Source organism: Caloenas nicobarica, chromosome 4 (assembly GCF_036013445.1).
Source record: "Caloenas nicobarica isolate bCalNic1 chromosome 4, bCalNic1.hap1, whole genome shotgun sequence".
NCBI classification, from domain to species: domain Eukaryota; kingdom Metazoa; phylum Chordata; class Aves; order Columbiformes; family Columbidae; genus Caloenas; species Caloenas nicobarica.
Genome location: NC_088248.1, coordinates 54,955,429 through 54,975,694, shown reverse-complemented (window position 1 = coordinate 54,975,694; position 20,266 = coordinate 54,955,429). Strand labels below are relative to the sequence as shown.

Genomic DNA, 20,266 nt, shown 5'->3' with positions numbered 1-20,266 from the left:
CAACATAGCTGTATCTCTTACATATTGGGTGAAGTAGAGATCAGATGTTTATAGTTTAAGCAAATGTAACTGGACCCACAGGAGACAAGTCAAAATATACAATCACTATCTTTCATCTTCAAAATTGTGCAGCTGTAAAAACTTTCACTAGCAGAGAACATCAAAACAGATAGTAACTATTAAACCTGTCAAGGAAGTGATGAATATAATTCTAAATTGCAGTTTTTCATAGAAATAAATACATATGATCATTTAGCTCTTGTCAAGTGCCATTGCAAGCCACAGGTGGCATAAATCCATGAGAGAAGTTTATTGGTGTTGCTGCATTAAACAAAAGCTACCAACCCAGGCACAATGCTTTTAAAGGACAAACAAACCTGCTATCACATTTAAACTTTTCAGGGACCAAATCCAGGTTTCCCTTGGTCTGGTTTTAGTCATCTCGAAATGAGCCCAACAAGGTCTTTCCCTGAACTGTACTATCATTTAAAATTCACACTGGCCAGCCTTTTCAGTCACGGCATCAAAATGCATGCTGAGATCATCACTGCCCAGGCAACCACCATGCATCTCTGGAAAGGGGCAAGAAGCTGCTCTAGAAAGAAGGGCAGAAAGAGGCACCAGTTAAATTGCTACTGCCTTCCTCCACTTCGCCACCTTCTTTTCCAGTGGTTAGTACCATTTTCAAGACACAGTGAAACCCCCGACCTGTTCCCATTAGAAGCTAGTTCTCTCAGTCTTAAGGTCCCCAAAGCAGACAGACTTGCTTTATTTGTACCCCAGCGCTTCTGAAGAGATGAAGCATATAAACACATTGTCTTCTCCAGCTCCATCTGAACACCCAAGATGGCATGAAGCACAAGGTAAATGGTAATGTATTATGATAAAATAAATAAGAACATAAATGATAAAGTATGATCTCCACTTACACGCAGACTACTAGAAACTTTAGAAACTTTGTGTAAGTGCTACTTCAAGGTTATGTGCAACCAGCCGAACCGTTAACTCCCAATACCTGATCCAACCTTGTATCTCAGTTCATAAATGCATGAGACTATTTCTCCATTATATGTCAAGTATTGGTCAACAGCACAATAGGTTCATTAATACAAAAGGTAAGTTCTAGTAAAATGATGAGGGACTCCGGCCCATTTTACACTATAAAATGTTCTACCAGTGCAGCAAACAGCACAGGTGTTGGAGGTGCATGCATCCTTCCATTACTAGTTATCTCTCCACTGACTAGTTGTCGCTCACAGGAACTGGGGAACCAAACTGAAACACACCACAAGGAAACTCCTCTTGCATTCCATGTACATTGTGGGGGCACAGAGAATTTTGGAAGGCTCCTGTAGCCACACAATTGGAACAGCAAAAGAATCCATCTCAAAACCACTATGCATGCCATGTACAAAGTCCACGTCTGCAGTTTAGTACCACTGCTTTTCCATGGTCAGAGACACTGTGACCACACATCCCTGAGGAACTCAGCAGAACCATGCAAGGGGTGCTTCGGGCAACCTTCTGAATTTTTTTGCCACACACAGATGCATTCCTCAATGTTATGCTTTAGCCACTTATTTCTAAGTATGTTTCTGCACTGTCCCAGTATTTTCCGTAAATCTTTTTTCAAAATTGAATATAAAAAGTGACAATGTGGATTTTACCATAGCGCTGAAATAGCACAAAATCCTGAAATAGCACAAAATCCCAACTATATGATGCTACATGGTAAGATTAGTAACCAATAAAAACCAGCTATATTCCCAGCTAACACAAACCACTGTTGGTAAAACTCAGCAATAAGCTCTGCCTGAACTCTGAGGTCAAGTCTTTGGTTTTCTTAATTGAGCAGTACAGCTAAAGCATCGTACTTTTCAGACTACTTTTGTCTCTGTATTTAGTTTAAATGGTCTTTAAGTTTGGTTCTACTGATTCCAGTTTTGTTTTTAAACTACTTTGGATTTTGGCATCACAAGCCTGAATTCCCCTCCAGAAACTGTACACAGAAACCAGTTTTTGCAGCGTGATGTGAAAGACTAGTCTTTCTTCTGTTAGAACAATATTTTTGCTATTTCCTAATGCTGATTTAAAATTACCACTTCATGGCTTGACATGCTGGGTCCACACCCCACCAGCATGAGGTGGAGACTTCAGTTTGAATGTTCTTGGAAACTGGTAAAGCAACATGTACACAATGTCAACATTATTTTGCATTACACCCTGTGACAATCTGCTTCCCTAAAATCCATAGACGTTGAACAGGTTCATGCAATCACCATTTTGTTCTTTAAAAAAAAAAGCAAAGCCAAAATATGAAATATGTTTTATTTTATTAAATCTCTCATGGTGTTTGGGTTTTGTATCAGATTCTTTCAAGCTGGTACTTGCTGATATAATGTCTCATGATGGTTTGTTTCAGGATCCAGACAACTGTAAATAAAAAGTGCTTTTAGAAAGGTTTTTGCATTGCAAATGTGCAACTGAGAGTTTATAGACACAGGACAAGCTAACTTACCTGATAGTTTTAAGGCAAGACAGGCATTAATAGCTGAATGAATTTGCTTAATTTTATTCAGACGAGATTAAAGATGCCTTCAAGCACAACAGCTCACAACAAGCAGCTAACAAGTTGTTCCATCTCGGAAGGAACTTGGAACAGCACTAAAAATCATTTTTCTGTAGCTTGCAAGTGTCTGGTACCCGGCTTGTGATAGAATATTGTTTATGAAACTCACTTTATCTGTATCCTGTCTCAAGCCTAGGTTCAGAAGGCACACAACATTTATCTCATCTGCAAGTCGGCCTGTCTCATCCTGCACAAGTGTTCTGTACCATACACGGAACCACACATGGCTGAAAGGCATCGAATTCCTTTAGCAGTTAAGATTCTTAAATTATCCCCAAACCCTTTACTCAGCCTCAGTTACAAATGTACATACTCAATGTAGTTTAGTTGTCCTTGCTAAATTGACCTTTGTTTACATGCATTCACACACAAACTACACAGAAGATCTTTATACATAAATTATATGCTGACCACTTTTTTTAGTGAAGTCGGTGTCCAACCAGGAGAAACATTAGTGTTAAGAAAGTCCTCTCTGTAAACAGCTGTAAACTGTTCTGTCACGCTAGGTCAGCTGGCTTCAAATTCTCAGCCACTGTCGTAACTAACATTCACAGTGTAGAATACCATCAAGTATTTCTCCATACAGTAGCATAATACCATCAAGTATTTCTCCATACAGTAGCATAATACCAAGCTGATGAGAGATGGAAAGCTGCTGTCAAGAGACCTACCAGAATTCAAGTTTTATGAGGCCTTTCACAAGTACAACTGTGTCCCTCTTGGGAACCTGCTCAACCACAGCCTTGTTCAAGTTGATAAACCTTGTCAAATCTCTTCTACCCAGAAGATGTACAATCTGTGTTAAGATGACACCAACCTGTAAGAGTTTTACTCATCTGCCTGCTGTACTGTTCCTTTCTCAGAGACATAGATACCATCCAAGAATTTCCTGATATCCTTGTTCTTGACCGTAGTGGCTTGCTGGATCAAGGCAGCTGCAGACGAAGCAAAACTATTAGCACAAAGCAAGAGGTCCAAGCCAACTTGCAGCCTTTGTTTACTCTCCAATATTTCTAACAAATGAAACTGTCATCTGGAGAAAGGAAATACCAACTTGGAATCCCGTCAGTTCTAATGAAAACAGAATGCATTTCACTGAGCCTGCCTTAGCAGCTCAGGGAAGCAACAGTTTTATCACCACACATTCATACAACTGAAAAGCTGAAAAGTTTGGTGCCAGAAAGGCCATCAATACTGACTCAAAAATAAAAAAGGTTCCATGGACTTGTTCAGAAAAAGTGTAAGAAACTATGAAAAACAATTACAGTGACTAAAGGAAAAAAAAAATCCGACCCATTGTTTACCTCAGGGTTTGAGAAAAAAGACACACAGCTTGCTAAGCTGGTATCTTCAGATAAAAGTGGCTGTACCATTTTATGTTCCCATGCATCTGCTTTTACAAACCTGAATTGGAGACCAATTCAATGTCATTCCCTTCAAGGATCAGCTCATCTTTCTGGGCTTGAGATACTGCACATGAAACACCTACAGAAAGGAAAACGCACAATCAGCATCATTGGTGAAGATGTTAAGTGTACTAAAGAAACAGCATTCATGTCCTGTCCCAATTTACACATCTAGAAAGTAGCATTTTAGACAATAATTAGCTTCTATGACTCTGTTAAAGAGTCCCCTCAAATTCCAGGATGGTCCACGCTCACACAGTTCCAGAACCCAAAGATTAGTGCAAGTCATACTCTGGATTGGAAACAACTAAGTGATATTCCCCCTTAAATGTCACGACATTACCGCATTAATAACCAACACCGTGTACAAGCCAGAGATTTTGCCAGCATGGCTTTGTCAGCTAGGTGGTGCCATTTTCCCCACTCTTATGTTTATTAAGACAAAACTGGAGTCACTCCAATCAGAAGTCACTAAAAAACCCCTGCCCCCTGACATGTCAAGGACTATGTTTACACTAGCAACACTGACTCACAAGTAGTAAACACCAGGACATTCAAGAGTCTAACTGGAAACTTTAATTTGCAGGAGTAACACAAGTTTTTATAGCTTGACCTGTTTAATCAATTGATGTTAGTTTTTAAGCCAGCACTTCAGTATCTTTGAAGCAAATGCTGACTTAAAAAAAATCAAATACAATAATCAAACCTACCCTTAATATCCCACAGTAAATCAAGATCAAAGCCACTATAAGTAACTCCACGCTGTATCTAACCATGTTTTTGGACAAGTCTGATGTTTCCATCTAAAGTGATCCCAAAACACCATCAGTCATGCTAAGTAACCCCCCAACACCATCAGTCACACTAAATATCCTTACCCAAACCTTCACCAGAAGTGGAATTATGAAAAAACTGAATATGCAAAGTCTTCCCTACAGTCTTAAATTAACTGTGTTTCTGACATATTTTGTCTCCACCTTTCAGAGGTTTAACAAGCTCCATCAAATGCCTGCTCTGTTATACTTTTGGTAAAACTCCAAGTATGGGAGATGTAAAACCAACAGGTAAGATGATAATTTCAAAGTTCACAGGAAATTCAAAATACGTCACTTCAAACACCAAAAATATGATGTGGTGTGAAACTAGTTCACGTACAATGTTTAAAACAAAAACACAAATTTAAAACTACGTATAAAAACTGTCAAGGTCTCACAATGATGAAAGCAAACACTGGTGTCCTTGTAACCCATATCACAATAAGTAGGTATAAACTAATTTTTAGCTACTAGCTCAATAAATAAGTCTAAACTAGTTACTAGCTATTAGATAGATCTCATTACTAAAAATAAATTACAAAAACATCATCAATAACAAATCTAAACAGTGGCAAAGGTATAATAAAACTATATAAATTCAGACATGAAAATGCTGCTTCGACAATCATTCATCATCTCCTGTTATCAGGAGCAGTACCCAAAGAGACTAGTTTAGAAATCCTAGTCAGACACAGTAAATTACAACATCTCCAAATAGGCTCACCTGGCCTCATACGCACTCTGCGAATGTACTTCTCTCCCAAGAAGTTTCGGATTTCCACAAGCGAGCCATTATCCTGTATAACTACATTGATTGGGAAGTGAGCGTACACCGACCGCATCTTGTAACGAAATCCCTACAATAAAAGACATTATCAGATATGGAAGCAGAATGCATGCAAAAGGTAAAACAGATGTGTAAAGCTTACTGGAGATATCTAAACCCAAAATATATTGAAAGCGGTTTCTTAACAAGGGCAGGCCACTCAGCCCAAGAGACTTCCAGCGTTCACTGCTCATGCTTTGTTCCACCTGCAGAACTTGACAGCATGTGCAAGAAAAACAGAGAGAGAAAGCTACACCTTGGATGCTTAGAAAACCTCTCACTCAAGGAAAAGGCACCCATTATTGTCAGTAATAAAAATGACAGGAGTTATCCTATTTCAAAACAAAACTCACCAGCGTAACACCCTTTATCATGTTCTGTACATGGCTGCAAATTGTGCGAACTGTTGCCAGCTCCTTTCTGTTACCCCACCACTTGTCAACACGTAGCTGTGTTAAAAAAATAAACAGAATTAACAAAGCTTACAGCAGCACTTCAAAACTAAGCATAAAATAGCTTTTGTGACAAACTAAGAGTGAGAAGTTCAGGTAAATTACTTAAAAGCCCTCCTAACAAAAGCACAAAGATGCTTTGTTTCACTGAAAGATTATTAAAGGCCCCCCTTGCTCAAGCCTTTTAAGTTCTAACCCCATAATGTATAAGAAATATTTTTTTTTCATATCTCATTACTAAAAAATCTCCAAAGCAGCTGGGATAGATATTCTGACATCTTAAGCTGAAAAATGTTTTATCAAATGCTAACACTGCAGAGATTGTTCCAAAAATCAGTCTCCTAGGCATTATCTATCAACATTTAAAAAAACGCTGTGTGAGAGTCCACGCTTGTGAAAAAGTAGCTGAAATCAGCAACTCTTCTCCTTTTTTGGTAGTTTTTAAGGCAGTACAAAAACATTATGCATTATTTAGAAACCATTTGCTCTCCCGATGCAATTTACCAATCTGGAAATTAAATGTAGAGATTTAGTTTTGTCTAGCTAAAACTAGCTAGTTTATAAAACACAGCATATAATAATAAATCACCTTCCCAGTAACTATCTGACTGTAACTACAGAAGAATATCCATCAACAAATTCACTTCAACATATCATAGTGTTTCAAGAATTCCAGTTCCCAAGTAGGTCCCAAGGCTCCAGGAGACCAGCCTCTTTCAGAAAAGACAGAAATAAACGAAAAATTAAATAACTTATCAGTGGCTAAAAATTCTGGTTTAATCTCCTACGCTACCAAGAAGTTTTAAAGTTAACTGTAAAACTATCCTCCCTCTCCAGGCAGAAAAACGACCTATGCGGCACTCACCTTCTTGTGTTTCTTCCCCAGGAGGGAGAGCTCCACATTGATGTGGTTAAAATCCCTCCGCAAGGTTCCTCTGGGGCCTTTTACAATGACTGTCCGGCCCTTCAGCGAAACACTGACTGCAAATCAGAGACAAACGCACGTTAACCGGCCGCGGGGTCGGCACCACGAAACGCCGTTCAAAAGCAGACATACCTTTCTCGGGGATGTCAACGGTCTGGTTGCTGAGAATGGTCTTCATCCTGCAAGGGACAGCTCAGGGACACTGCAGAGCCCCGGGGCTGGGCCCCTTTCCCGCGCCCTCCCCCGCACGTACCCTGGAACCCGCAACTACGGAGCAGCGACCCGACGCCCCCACTCCCCTGTGCCCCGCCACGACGCCGGGCACCGCTTAACGCCGATACCTCCCGCCCAGGCCCCGGAGAAGCGGCAAGAAGCGGCGGCCTCAGCGCTCAACTCCACAGCGGGGCCCGGCCCGGGCCTAGAACCGCCGGAGGAGCGGGGAGCTGAGGAAGGCGCCATCCCAGGCCTTCCCCCGCGCAAGAGCCGGGATAGGACTTGGCGGCGGGGCCCGGCGGCGTCCCAGGAGGCTGCCCAGTCCCGGGACGGCGTGTCGGGGCGCGGCCCGCGGCGGATGGTGGCGGATGGTCCCGGATGCGGCCGCCGGACCGCAGCTCACCTGGCAGCAGGCAGAGCGGAAAGAGGCAGCGTCTGACGTCATCACGTACTTGTACCCGCTCCCGGCTCCCCCTGCTCGTCATCACGCCGAGGTAGCCGTCCGGGAGCCAAGAGTAGCTGAGGCCCGATGAGCGTGATCTGGCTGCGGCGGCCAGGCGGGGCGGCCGAGCGCTGGGAGGGTCGATCGGGGGAGCCGGTCCGGCTGCTGGGCGGGCGCCGCCATGTCGCTGCTGCCGCGGGGCCGCTGCTGCGGGGCCGCCGCCACGGCCGCCCGGCGGCTCCTGCTGGGGCCCCAGGGACGGGTGAGCGGGCGCCGTGTCAGGGCCGTTGCCGCAGCGGGGTGCCGGGGTGCACGCCGCGGCACGTAGCGCTCGGGGCGCCCCGCTGAGGGGCCGGGGCCCGGGCCCGGCGTGGCGGCGGGAGGCGGTGCCGTCACCTGTCCCCGGCAGGGCTGTCCCCGGCAGGGCTGTCCCCGGCAAGGCTGTCCCCGGCAGGGCTGTCCCCGGCAGGGCTGTCCCCGGCGCTCGCACAGCGGGCGGGGGACGAAGCGGCCGCGGCTGCGCCTCCCGAAACCTCGAATTAATCCGCAAAATGTCATCTATAGCCAAAAGCTAGATAACTTTGCTTCAGATTTAAGATGTTTTGGAAAAGATCGTAAGTTTTTGTCTGCTTAACATGACAGAAACATTCATTGCATGTTTAACCGAAAGGCAATCGGGAAAAGGCTTACACAAGCTCTATAAAGCCTATACTAACCACCAAAAGGACAAGCAGGTTTTTAATGCATCATACTAGCACACTTATAATCCAATAAATTACAGTGTTGCTTCTTTTAGGTGTTTGGGAGCCGTGTGTGTAACCCGTACAGAACGTCAGGTTCTTTACCAGACCAAAAAAAAGAGTTTCTGCAAAATGGACCAGACTTACAAGACTTTGTATCTGGAGATTTGGCAGACAAGAGCGCGTGGGCTGAGTATAAAGGCAATTTAAAGCGTCAGAAAGGAGAAAGGTAATTGTGATCTTGCAGTATCTTGCATGTTAAGTATTAACTACAAAGTGTATACAATGTATTTTTAATAAATCCTGTCATACTGGCTTGCTAATATAATAATTTTTCAAGAAAGAACAAACACATTACTAGCTTCAAATGCATAATAAAACACAGTGACATGGTGGTATTTTCTCATTTGAGTGCTTGTGCCATGACCTGTATTAAATTACAAATGTACATCAGTAGGTAGGTGTGTCCTACTTTGGTCTTGAAAAAATATTGATAGAGTAAAACAAAAAAAGGAAGACTAAATCTAAAAATGCTTAAAACTCCCATACTTAAAAATTTGATTACACTTTGTGATAGCTGCGTAACATGTGCTGCCGTTAGTTGTTGCAGTCTCCAGTGTGGTACTATTAAATCCCACCGGTACAGTTAACAGTTTAAAACCTTCCAAGGAGAACAAACTCCCACTCTTGAATGTTGGGATGATGATAAACGTGGAAGAGAGAAGTCCGTTATGACTATGAATGATGTTAATACTGGTTGCTGAGTTGCGCCAGTTTTCAAGGAACCTTTCCTAGTTGGGATCTGTAACAAATTAAAGTGGATCTGTGAAATTAATGGAAGCTTACCCTGTAAATAATTTATTGATCTTTATGTTTGCTTGATGTTATTCAGGCTGCCACTTCCTCCGTGGCTGAAAACAAAGATTCCCATGGGAAAGAACTACAATAAGCTAAAGAATACCTTGAGAAGTTTAAATCTTCATACGGTAAATCTAGTACCAACCAAGTTTTCCTCTAGAAATAAGGCATTTTTTACAGATACAAAATTATTTCTCTGTAGAGGACAGGCAGAAATCATGTCTTGCTTGATGTTCAATGCTGAAACCAAGCCCAATGCTGATCCTTTTTGCCAGCAGTGAATTTTACCCATAAAGAATGAAGACAAATCCAATACAGCATTTTACATTTTTCCTGCTGTGATTTTAAGTACTAGTGTGTACTACTTGCATCACCAAATAGATCAGAAGATGCTGCATGTGACTGTTTTTAATGGAAACACACACAATTTCAGCATTACATACATGTTTTGCATGAAAAAAAGATCTAGAAATATATGTATTTCATTACATGTACCTTCCAGATGGTAAAAAGTGGTGGGTATGCGTGGAGAACCTTTTTTCCTTTTTTTTTTTTTTCAAAGCAAGGTTATGCTTTGATGAATCATAGACTTTGTGAACATTTTATCCATTTTTAAATTAAAAATGTTAATGACAATCTGTGCTAATTAATAAGGCAGCTACATGGTTGAGTTTTTTGGACCTGGAAAGTAGAGGAAAAGAACGGTAATGGGTGTCAGGAAACAATTCTTCCTAGCTTTTCTACTGACATTTTATAGAACAACATGTAACTCTGTTAATCTCCTTATTTATCATCAATTACGTTTTGTTTTTGCTATTGAACTTGGTTAATAATAATAATTTTCAATAACAGCATTGAAACAAAGACAATTACATTTCTGTATTTTACCTTTAGGTATGTGAAGAAGCACGTTGTCCCAACATTGGAGAGTGCTGGGGAGGTGGTGAATATGCCACGGCTACAGCTACTATTATGGTAAACCATGTGTCTTAAGTATTCTGCTAATGTTTGAGCTCTTTTCAGTGTATTGTTGGATCTCTACTGTAGTGGAGTGGGTTTATTACAAGAAATTCAGAGTAAAGCACTGTCCTAGGTTTTTTGCCTAGTATTGGGATTGATCAGGTCTGGCTTATGCAGCTGTTTCTCAGCTGAGCAGTAGCGATGTGCATGATGTAAAGGTAGGAATGTCTTTCTTATTTCAGCTGATGGGTGACACATGCACTAGAGGTTGCAGATTTTGTTCGGTAAAGACAGCAAAAAATCCACCTCCACTGGATCCCGAGGAGCCTTACAACACAGCAAAGGCCGTAGCTGAGTGGGGCTTGGATTATGTGGTGCTGACGTCTGTGGACAGGGATGGTTAGTATGTTGTCACTCGTGTCTTCCAGTCTGAGTTCTCATGTGCCTTACATGGGGTAAACACAGACCTTGATAAACATTTATCACTCGGCACAACTTTTGAAGATTACTATTTTAAAGGAGTTGACAGTGCTGAAACTTCAGAAAGTTTTTGCATGTTCTTAGTATGTCTCTATGGCTGGTGAAATGTAAGAGAGGTTACACTGTTACTGAACGTTAAAGTATTACCATATTTTATTCAACATTTTAACTAATTATTTTCCAAGATATATACATACACACTGTGTTCTATAATTTGATCTGCAAAAAAAACCCAACCCACAAACATTCCTATACAATACCATCACAGCACTTCCTTCCAAAAACTAAACTTGGAATATACTACAAGTAACAAAACTGAAAGTTGCCTTTTTCTAAGGTTGTGGTAGTTCCTTTGTGGTGACACCACATGGGTGCAGAAAACCATTGTAAAGGCTGCTCAGTGTGGTGGAAAGTCCTGTAGCTTCAAAGTGGCTTACAATAAAAGAGCAATAATATATATATTTCAATTTTTGTAGAACTGTTTCTCAGATCAAAACCAGGAATAGATAAAGCCTTTTTGTGCTCAGGCTGACAGTGAACCTAAAGACAGGTAAATTTGGAGTAAACGTTTGAAGTCTGCACTAGATGATCATAGTTAGACTTTGTGCAGAACAAGGCTTTGGTAGAATTATTTATTAGAAACCTTTGGCAAGCAGTAAGATAACGCTGGAGTTTGACTGCTTTAATATTTTGCATTTAAATTTGAGTCTGTAGGGTTTTAGTGGCTCTGCTAATAAGTAAATACATGTATTGAACAGAAAGTTTAACTGAATAATTGAAATCCTTCTAGATATGCCTGACGGTGGAGCAGAACACTTTGCAAAGACAGTCTCCCATCTGAAAGAAAGGTATATCATTAATGTATTACTACCATTATTAAAGCTTTAGAATGTGGTACTGCATATAGGTCAAAACTGCCTTTAGCTGGATTATCCCAGGGGCCATGCAAATACGAAAGTCTGCCTTTAGCCTGCCTCCCCTTTTTTCATGTTTTTTGTCTTTCTCATATCATGCCCCTGAAGCATTTTGTATTTGGATGCATTTCCAATTTAGCCCAGGCTTATTGAAAGCTAAGCACTGGCTTATTTCTTTGAGCAAGCAGCTGTTTTACCAGGAAATGAGCACGTACTTTTGAGGTGTGTTCATTCTTGAAGCCGGGGGCTCGGGCACAGCGGGTGCGCGTAGCAGTGTCACCTCACGACGGAAGAACTCAGGTTTCCCTTCCAGCGGGGAGCAGATCACTTTGCGTTTTCCCGCAATGGCTGTTCCTAACTCTTGTGACTGTACCTTCCCGCTTGCGCTGGCCGCGTCTTCTTCACTGCATCAGTGCCCTGTGCGCCGTTACATGGCGTACGTGTGTCTGCCTGCAGATTTAACTGGACTGGCTTCATTTAAGTCTTCATGCGGTGTATCCTGGGACTTGAAAGGTTCCTGCAGTTCCCCCCGCCTGCCCCTCTGAGCTGAGATCTGGCTCCTGGACGCCAACATTAGATTCCAGGGCAATAATGCAGAGTCGTCTTATCCCAGCAGGCAGGATTACAGCTCTGCTGTATTTCGGAGCTGTGATATTAAACTCGAGGTAACCCGCAACAGGCACGTGAAAAATCACCCCAAAGCAGTGATATTGATTATTTAAAAACGGTTGGAATCGCTTTTATGATTATTATTTGGCTTTCACTCTATTTCAGCTCACACCGGTAAAATCGGGAATTAAGCACATGATGTTTTGTTTGAATTGTGTTGCAAGTGTTTGCAGAGATCTGTTGGTTTAGAATTGTATCCCGAATTAACTTTGCTTATCGGAGCGTCATTTATTTAGTCATGTTTGGGTTTTTGCGGCCCCGAGTGCTTTAGCAACACTCGCACAAATCCCGCAGGTGCGTTCATTCGTTCATTGCGTCTCTCCTTTCCAGGAACTCCAAGATTCTGGTGGAGTGCCTGACTCCCGATTTTCGGGGGGACCTTGGGGCTGTGGAGAAAGTGGCCTTGTCAGGGCTGGACGTGTACGCCCACAACGTGGAAACGGTGCCCGAATTGCAGAGGTGAGCAACAGCTGTGTGTGTGGAAAGTGCGGGCGGACGAGGGGCCGTGTGCGGAAGGGCTTTGTGCGGGCGGGACGGCCGGGACGCGCCTTTAGCTCCGCGGGCCGACATGGCGCGGGGCGGGCGACCCGTCCCGCTCCCAGCCTGCCCCGCGCGGCGCGCCGCGCCCTGCCCGCCGCCCGCCGGCAGAGGGCGCTCGCTCCACGGCCCCGGGGCGGCCCGGGCGGGGTCGGCGGGCAGGGGAGCGGCGGGGCGGCCCCGCCCCGCACCCCGGCCCCGGCCCCGCACCCCGGCCCCGCACCCCGGCCCCGCACCCCGGCCCCGCCCTAGGGCCGGCCGTGGTGCTCCAACGGGGCGCCTCCCATCGCTGCTGGTGCTGCGGGGGGTGTCAGCCGGCGACAGACCGCACAGCCGAACCTCTAAGCTGGCGTCGTGGCTTGGTAGGAGCTAGCAGAGCGCGCCTTTCCCGGCATCTCGTAACTTCTGTGCACCCTTTCATGCGGGTTTTTTTGCCCTTTGTGCTGAAAATACAGGAAAGTCCGTGATCCGCGAGCCAACTTTGAGCAGTCCATCCGTGTGCTGAAGCACGCTAAAGAGGTGCAGCCCGGCCTCATCTCTAAAACCTCCATTATGCTGGGACTAGGCGAGACAGACGAACAAGTATATTCCACAATGAAACGTAAGTCGGTGGTGAAATATATGCCAAAATTCACAGGTTTGAATGCTGTTGTGCTGGAAAACAGTTGAAAGCATCTTTACCTCTACATGCAGATAAGTTTGCTGGTGCTGGAAATGTTTTCTAAGCTTTATGGGGAAAAAAAAAATGTATGGTTATAAAAGATTGAACTTCTGAAATATTTTGCCTTCATGTGGCTTTCAGATTCAGTTTGACAGGTAGATCCAGCTCGTGTTGATTTCAATGGAAATTATAACTGTCTTTGTGTGACCATATTAACATTCTTATCTCTGTAATACTTAACTAATGGGCTTGCAATGTAGTTGCCTTACTGTGCATTCCTTTTTAGAAATAGTGGACCTGATTTTTTAAAATAATTTATTTCAGCTTACTTAGGTGCAAAAAACATAATTATGCTTGGAGATGTAGCATGTTATTATAGAGTTGTAGAATCACAGAATCATTTCAGTTGGAAGAGACCCTCAGGATCACTTCGTCCAACCATAGCCTAACCTAACTCTAGCACTAAACCATGTCCCTAAGAACCTAATCTAAACGCCTTTTAAACACCTCCAGGGATGGGGACTCCACCACTTCCCCGGGCAGCCTGTTCCAATGCCTGACAACCCTTTCCGTGAAGAATTTTTTCCTAATATCCAATCTCAACCTCCCCTGGCACAACTTGAGGCCATTTTCTCATGTCCTATCACTTGCTACTTGAGAGAAGAGACCAACACCCTCTGTGCTACGACCTCCTTTCAGGTAGTTGTAGACAGTGATAAGGTTTCCCCTCAGCCTCCTTTTCTCCAGGCTAAACAGCCCCAGTTCCCTCAACCACTCCTGATAAGGCTTGTGCTCCAGGCCGCTCACCAGCTTCGTCACCCTCCTCTGCACTCTCTCTAGTACCTCAATGTCCTTCTTATGATGAGGGACCCAAAACTGAACACAGGATTCAAGGTGGGGACTCGTATGTTTTCTTGTAAATGCATTTTTAAGATGAGAAAATTTCACAGTGGTAAGTGAATACAGTGCGCTTCTAAATTAATAAATTCTATGACATTTCTTCCATATCCTGAAATAACGTCTACCTGTTCCGTTATGTACAATAACCCATATTTAGAATGCAGTGATTATAGTCTAGTTTTTCTGCAGCTGTCCCACAATCCGGAGCATAAAACTACAGTTCCTGATTTTCCCATTCTTCCTGCCTAGCATTTCCTAGCCACAAGAATACAAAATTTCAGATTGGGTGCAATTTGTTTTCAGGCCACTTTCATGGATGTATTTGGAGACAAACTGTTACCTACCACATTTATTCAGTTACTCTAATTTTTTTCACTTCCGTCCTTTGGGTACAAGTTAAAAAACATGTAAATGTGCTGATATTGAACCAGTTTCTTTACAGAACCATACAAATCTAAACAGAGATTACAGGGTAACAGCGAGTGTAATGCTGTAGTCAAAACACCGTCTTTTCTTCCTATTTGATGTGGGGCAACCAGCACAAGTAGCCAGAATATGTATGGAGATGTTCATGCAAAACATGATTCCTCAGCCATCCCTTTGCTCAGAATCCCCCACTAGCTGCAGTGAACAGTTCTTCAGGCTAGCTGGCAATCAGGTGTCTGGATTTCCCTCTGTAAGTAAACTACCTGAACTCATTTGCTATATATTGATTCTAGTGTATACTCAAACTTTAGTAGACAAAGTCTATGAGATTCTGCAGGCATCAAAATTAATGTACATCCTAAGTGCGTAAAACTGGCACGTTGGCAGTTTCCCCTGATTTATAGCTCTTTAGAACTGCCTGCCTCTTTTTGGCATGAAGTCGCTTGAAAACAGTGGAGAAGTGCCAAGTGTATGTGCATGCATCTGTTTTTTGTCAAGTGAAGGTTCTGACCTAAAGACACAATGAAAAGCAGTAAGATAAAAAAGACAAGAGCGTGTCACCTCTGCAGCAAGACACGTGACTGCAGTGAGCGCAGCGCAATGGTATTGTTCCCTCTGGCTTTAAATGAGATGGCTCAGGTCTTGCAGCAGTGTGGAGCTGCGAACGAGGTACCTGCTACTGCTCCTGGAGGCTGCAGGTTCCCCATGCCAGGGAGCAGAGTGTAACCCCCGCAGGGTGCCACGGAGCGACCTCTGTGCAGACTTGGAAGGAAGGAGGTTTCTAATTGCTGCCAATCCCTTGTGAACCTTCTGCCACTAACACAGAATTTTGTTTTTACAGTATTGCGGGAAGCGGATGTAGATTGTTTGACCCTAGGGCAGTACATGCAACCAACAAAACGTCACCTAAAGGTAAAAAAGCCTTTAATTTACAGGCAGTGTTATGGTCTGTACCTCGCACCATCAAATGTCCTCTTTCTAAATTGAGGCTTGATATGCATCCTTACCTGAAGTGCGTATGTTGGGAAAAAATTCCTTCCTTGTTTAACATAATCTTCATCTGTTAAAACTCTTCACTAAAAATGCCCTCAGCCATCTAATCCCTTCCGTCTTCCGCAGACTCCCTACTGCTACTTGCTGCCATTAGCTGGGGAGACAGCTGGAGCTGAGGCGTGATTCTGGAAAACACGAGTCTCAGTGTATGTCACTAACACAACTCTCTCACAGGCTCTCCTTTAATGGTGCCACTTCAGCTGGGGAAATCACCAGTTTCTCCTTCTGTAATTTGTCCAGAGCTTGAGTCTCTGTTCCTGTGTTTCACGGAAATAACTGTTAATTAAGAGGTCTATAGGACTATTGTGGGGTTTTTAAAATAATTTTGACAAAAATGGTTCAAAAACAGAGTGAAGAAAATGATAAAGCAACAACTAGAAATTAAATTCTAAACTTCTCAGCTAAATAGAAAAAAACAAATGAATTGCATTCTTTTGGTAGAAAGCAGAGAGAAAATCCAGAAAATCCAGCCTTAACTGCTGAAAGTATTGGAGTGTAAAATTTTGACCTTGCGATATAACTGTGTTTCCTGTCATTACATGCTAGCTGTAGCCATTTCCTTGGCATTAATAATGGAATTAATAATGAATTCTTTTCATTCAGGTTGAGGAGTACATAACTCCTGAAAAATTCAAGTACTGGGAAAAAGTAGGAAATGATCTTGGATTCCATTACACTGCTAGCGGGCCTTTAGTGCGCTCCTCCTATAAAGCAGGTGAATTACTGAAAAGCATTAGATTTTATTTAGCACATTACATTTTATTATATAAAGTTTAAATGGTGAAGTAATATGCAACGACACTCACTTTAGCTCAAGGACACTTCATATAGTAATTTTTTTTCTTGATTTTTTTTTTTTTTTACACTTACTATCTTCTATAGGTCATCTAAATGCATCAGTATGACAGTAATTGGTATTTGTAGAATTGCTGTGCTGCTTAGGCTATTTTTTTTTTGCCAAACCTAGTTTGTACTAGATGTGTGAAGCAGGATAAAGGGTACCCAAATTGTAAGTTTTCCTTTACATTTTGCTTCTTGGACACTTCAGGGTCTAATGGGGCCCTTTGTTGTTTGTAATGTAATTTTGTTGCTTTAGGCAGAATTTATTTACAGTGCCCTAGAAATAATTAGGCATGTTTATGGCAGTGCTTTTTCTGACAAACCACTGGGTATTAAGTAGCAGCTGATATTAATGGAACTGATATGCAGATCCAACATGTGGTGTTTTCCTACGGAGGGAGCAGAGAAGACTCGTCTGGGGCACCAGGCTTCTCAGGCTGTCTTAATGCCAGCTCAAATGAGATTTATAGCAGGTTTCACTAGAAGTTGCTGATACTTTATGAAATAGGATTTAATTTTTAATTAAATTACTTCACCTTTGCCTGTTGGAAAGCACAAAGAAGCAGAGCTGTTCCATAAAATTGGCATGAGGAAAATGAGGATTTTGAGGGTGGAGACACTGTTGAGTTATGGGGTTTGTTGTTTTTTTTCACATGCCTGTTGTATGTATTGAAAGTCCCATTTTATACAATTGAATTACTACAGAATACTGGTAAGAAGAGTTGTAGAATAGAGTACTTGCATTAAATGAGAATGTGTATTGTTTTGGTTTGTTTCATTGAAATAACTACAAATAATTTTGGTGCTTTTTTCCCTTTTAATTAGGTGAATTCTTCTTGAAGAACTTGGTAGAAAAAAGAAAGACGAAAGCCATCTGAAAATGAGATTGAACCTATTTAAAACAGCCAGTTTTAAGGATCCTTTTTTTCAGTGCATAATTATACTCAGTTCCAGAAATGCAGAAGACCAGATGGTGGATGTATGAATAGACTTACTATCTGTCCAGAACACTTTTCCCTCACCAAAACAGTTCACAGTATTTTACCTTATTCCTTCTGGCAAGGCTACAACTACATAGTACTTCCAGTATTCAGCAACAAATCAGAAGATAAAACTGATTTAGAGCGGTGGAACTGAGGTGGAAGAAGTGTGAGCTGAAAAAAGCAAATCAGACAGATTTAAGTCAACAGGTTTGATACTACCATCAACAGTACTGCAGTTAATGCCTGTGAAGATGGCAATAGGTAATTTGAAAGGTACTGATATTTTGGTGTATCTTACCATTATGCAACACAAGCTTGCAGGGGCTTGGGAAATAGAGTTCTAAAGAAAGATTGTGTACATGACAAAGGACCAAATTAGGGCTGTCTTGAACTACGCCAGAGAAAGTATCGTTAATACTTTTTCTAGAGATGGTGTCTCTTACCTGCATCTTAAGAAAACGAGCTGTCCATTCTGATGGCTCACGCTTTTCAGGTGCTTTCATGTCTCAAAGTGTGAGCCTTGATAAACACAAGGTATCAAGCTGAAGACAACTAGAGCCCTTGGGGGCAAGACAATAAACCTTGTGTAGATACCATCTAATTTAAACCACATGGCAAATTGGAGTTGCCATAACAGCATAAATAGAGCCACCCCTAGTAACAAACCCCACTGAGTTGCACAAGTGCTTCTTTGGTATTGGGTTTGCAGAGCTGCTGTGTTCTGTACTGTGCTTCCTCTCCACAGGTATCATCATTAAAGCAAAGTCAAATACCCAATGTAAGTGTGCGATGGTTTTGTTTGATCAGTCTGGTTACCTGCGCCCTTGAGACCTGGTCCGGCTGTTAAGGCTGAATGCCGACAAGTGAACTGCACTGTGGATGAGATGTGAAATCCATTGCAGATCATACTAGGCTCAAGCAGAAATATGGCTTATGGTATAGCAGCAGCTGTAAATTCTTCTATTTACAGTCATGATAATTCAAAGTGCATCTCTCCCTAATAATTCTCAGTGGTCTGCTGTGGACATTAGAAGGAGTTTTTGACCTGGCTTCAGATTTGTCTTCATTGAAGTTATTTGGGAAACATGCCAGAAATTTGTTATCTGATCCCAAACTCTCACCACACAGGTAATTTCTATGGCTGGCTATATACTGTAGTTCATAGCAAGGAGAGTGGACCCTCCACCCACCCCCCACTCAGCAAGGTCTTAGAAGGAAGACAGCTAATTAATAAGTTAATATATAGGTGAAACTTGGTATTGTCATGAACAAGAAAAATCAGATAATATGACTGAGGTCAGTGATGCCCAACTGACACTTCACAAAGTACAGCAATATTAAAGCATGATGAAGACAATAGCCTTAAGCTAGAAGGACTGCACTAATTAAGCGGTATAATGGAAGTATAAATTAGGGGAAGAGAAACTTGAGCCATGAGGACCAGAGGAGAAGAACAGAGAAACAGAAGTCTTAGTAGCTGTACTTTGTAAAGGCAGAGAAAGGCAGAGCTTTTGTTTGTTTTTTATTTTTTTTAAAGTTAATAATAAATTTAAAAATTTAAATTTAAAAAAAAAAATCTCACTGCTATTCTTGGAAAGACCAGATGTGCTTTGTGCCAAAAATGCCCTGCTTCAGCTGAAGTACACTGAATACCAGAGCAGTGGAAGGTTATCAACTCTGGCAAGGAACTCCAAAACTCCGTGCGCAGCAGCAGGCAGGGAGGGGTGCAACATTCACCACAGGATACCCACACAGTTAACAGCTGCCAGCTGTTATTAGAGATCCTACTATACATTATGGTTTTAACTTGCCTACAGAGCAGATTTAACAGAATGTTACTGTAGCTTTTGCCAAGTTACTGCTCTTTCAGCATATCAACACCAGAAATACAGAAAAAGGAACTGTGAGCTGTACAGCTATTATCAAACTGGGACAAGAGGATATTGCACAGTAATTATCCATGACTTCTTTACAGTGAGAGAAATAATGCTTCAGGAAACACAATCCAATGTTATTTCATGTTAGAATTATTTTATGAATTGCTGCTGTGTGGTTTGGAAGATGATCTCACACTTTCACACAATGTGTGCTAGCTGGTACCAAGTTTCAGAAGCTACATAAGCTATTTTCTAACTGTACGTTTTGCTCTGGTTTCCAAGGAAAGCAGTCACATTTTGTCTTCATACATGTTTTGCTTAAGCCTTTGATGACCTCCCACAATTTGTACTATAAAAATGACAAGTCTTAAAGTGCTTTTCCTAGTTAAGTCCTGCTTTTACAACCATCTTCCTTCCCTACTGCGCACTCGGTTTTTCCTTAACTATATGTTAAAGCACGAAACTCTCACAGAACTCCTGGTTATAAATTCAGCACAGGTTTCATGACTATCTCAATTTTGCTTCTAATGAAGTTTCATGTTTAGTGACATTTTATATGTCAATCACTTAATTCTGTCAGTTTGTTTCACAAAGCAGTCATAAAATATTTTAAGAAACATTAATCATCCTTGCAATCAGGAAAACAAACTGAGTTTTGGG

The 20,266-nt window shown here is 42.1% G+C and overlaps 2 protein-coding genes across 2 annotated transcripts; one reads left to right on the top strand and one right to left on the bottom strand.

The window, feature by feature from the left end:
• Window positions 1–2,314: 2,314 nt before the first annotated feature.
• On the bottom strand, window positions 2,315–7,283 carry RPL9 (ribosomal protein L9). The gene is made up of 7 exons (XM_065633585.1): window positions 7,186–7,283; window positions 6,994–7,109; window positions 6,030–6,125; window positions 5,575–5,707; window positions 4,034–4,114; window positions 3,447–3,564; window positions 2,315–2,433 (listed from the first exon to the last, which is right to left on the bottom strand). The coding sequence occupies exons 1-6, from the start codon at window positions 7,229–7,231 to the stop codon at window positions 3,458–3,460; spliced, it is 579 nt and encodes a 192-aa protein (XP_065489657.1). The 5' UTR covers window positions 7,232–7,283; the 3' UTR covers window positions 2,315–2,433; window positions 3,447–3,457.
• A 582-nt stretch (window positions 7,284–7,865) lies between these two features.
• On the top strand, window positions 7,866–18,582 carry LIAS (lipoic acid synthetase). The gene is made up of 11 exons (XM_065633584.1): window positions 7,866–7,970; window positions 8,505–8,677; window positions 9,341–9,434; window positions 10,201–10,281; window positions 10,509–10,665; window positions 11,537–11,594; window positions 12,660–12,788; window positions 13,322–13,467; window positions 15,695–15,765; window positions 16,510–16,621; window positions 17,572–18,582. The coding sequence occupies exons 1-11, from the start codon at window positions 7,890–7,892 to the stop codon at window positions 17,622–17,624; spliced, it is 1,155 nt and encodes a 384-aa protein (XP_065489656.1). The 5' UTR covers window positions 7,866–7,889; the 3' UTR covers window positions 17,625–18,582.
• Window positions 18,583–20,266: the final 1,684 nt, after the last annotated feature.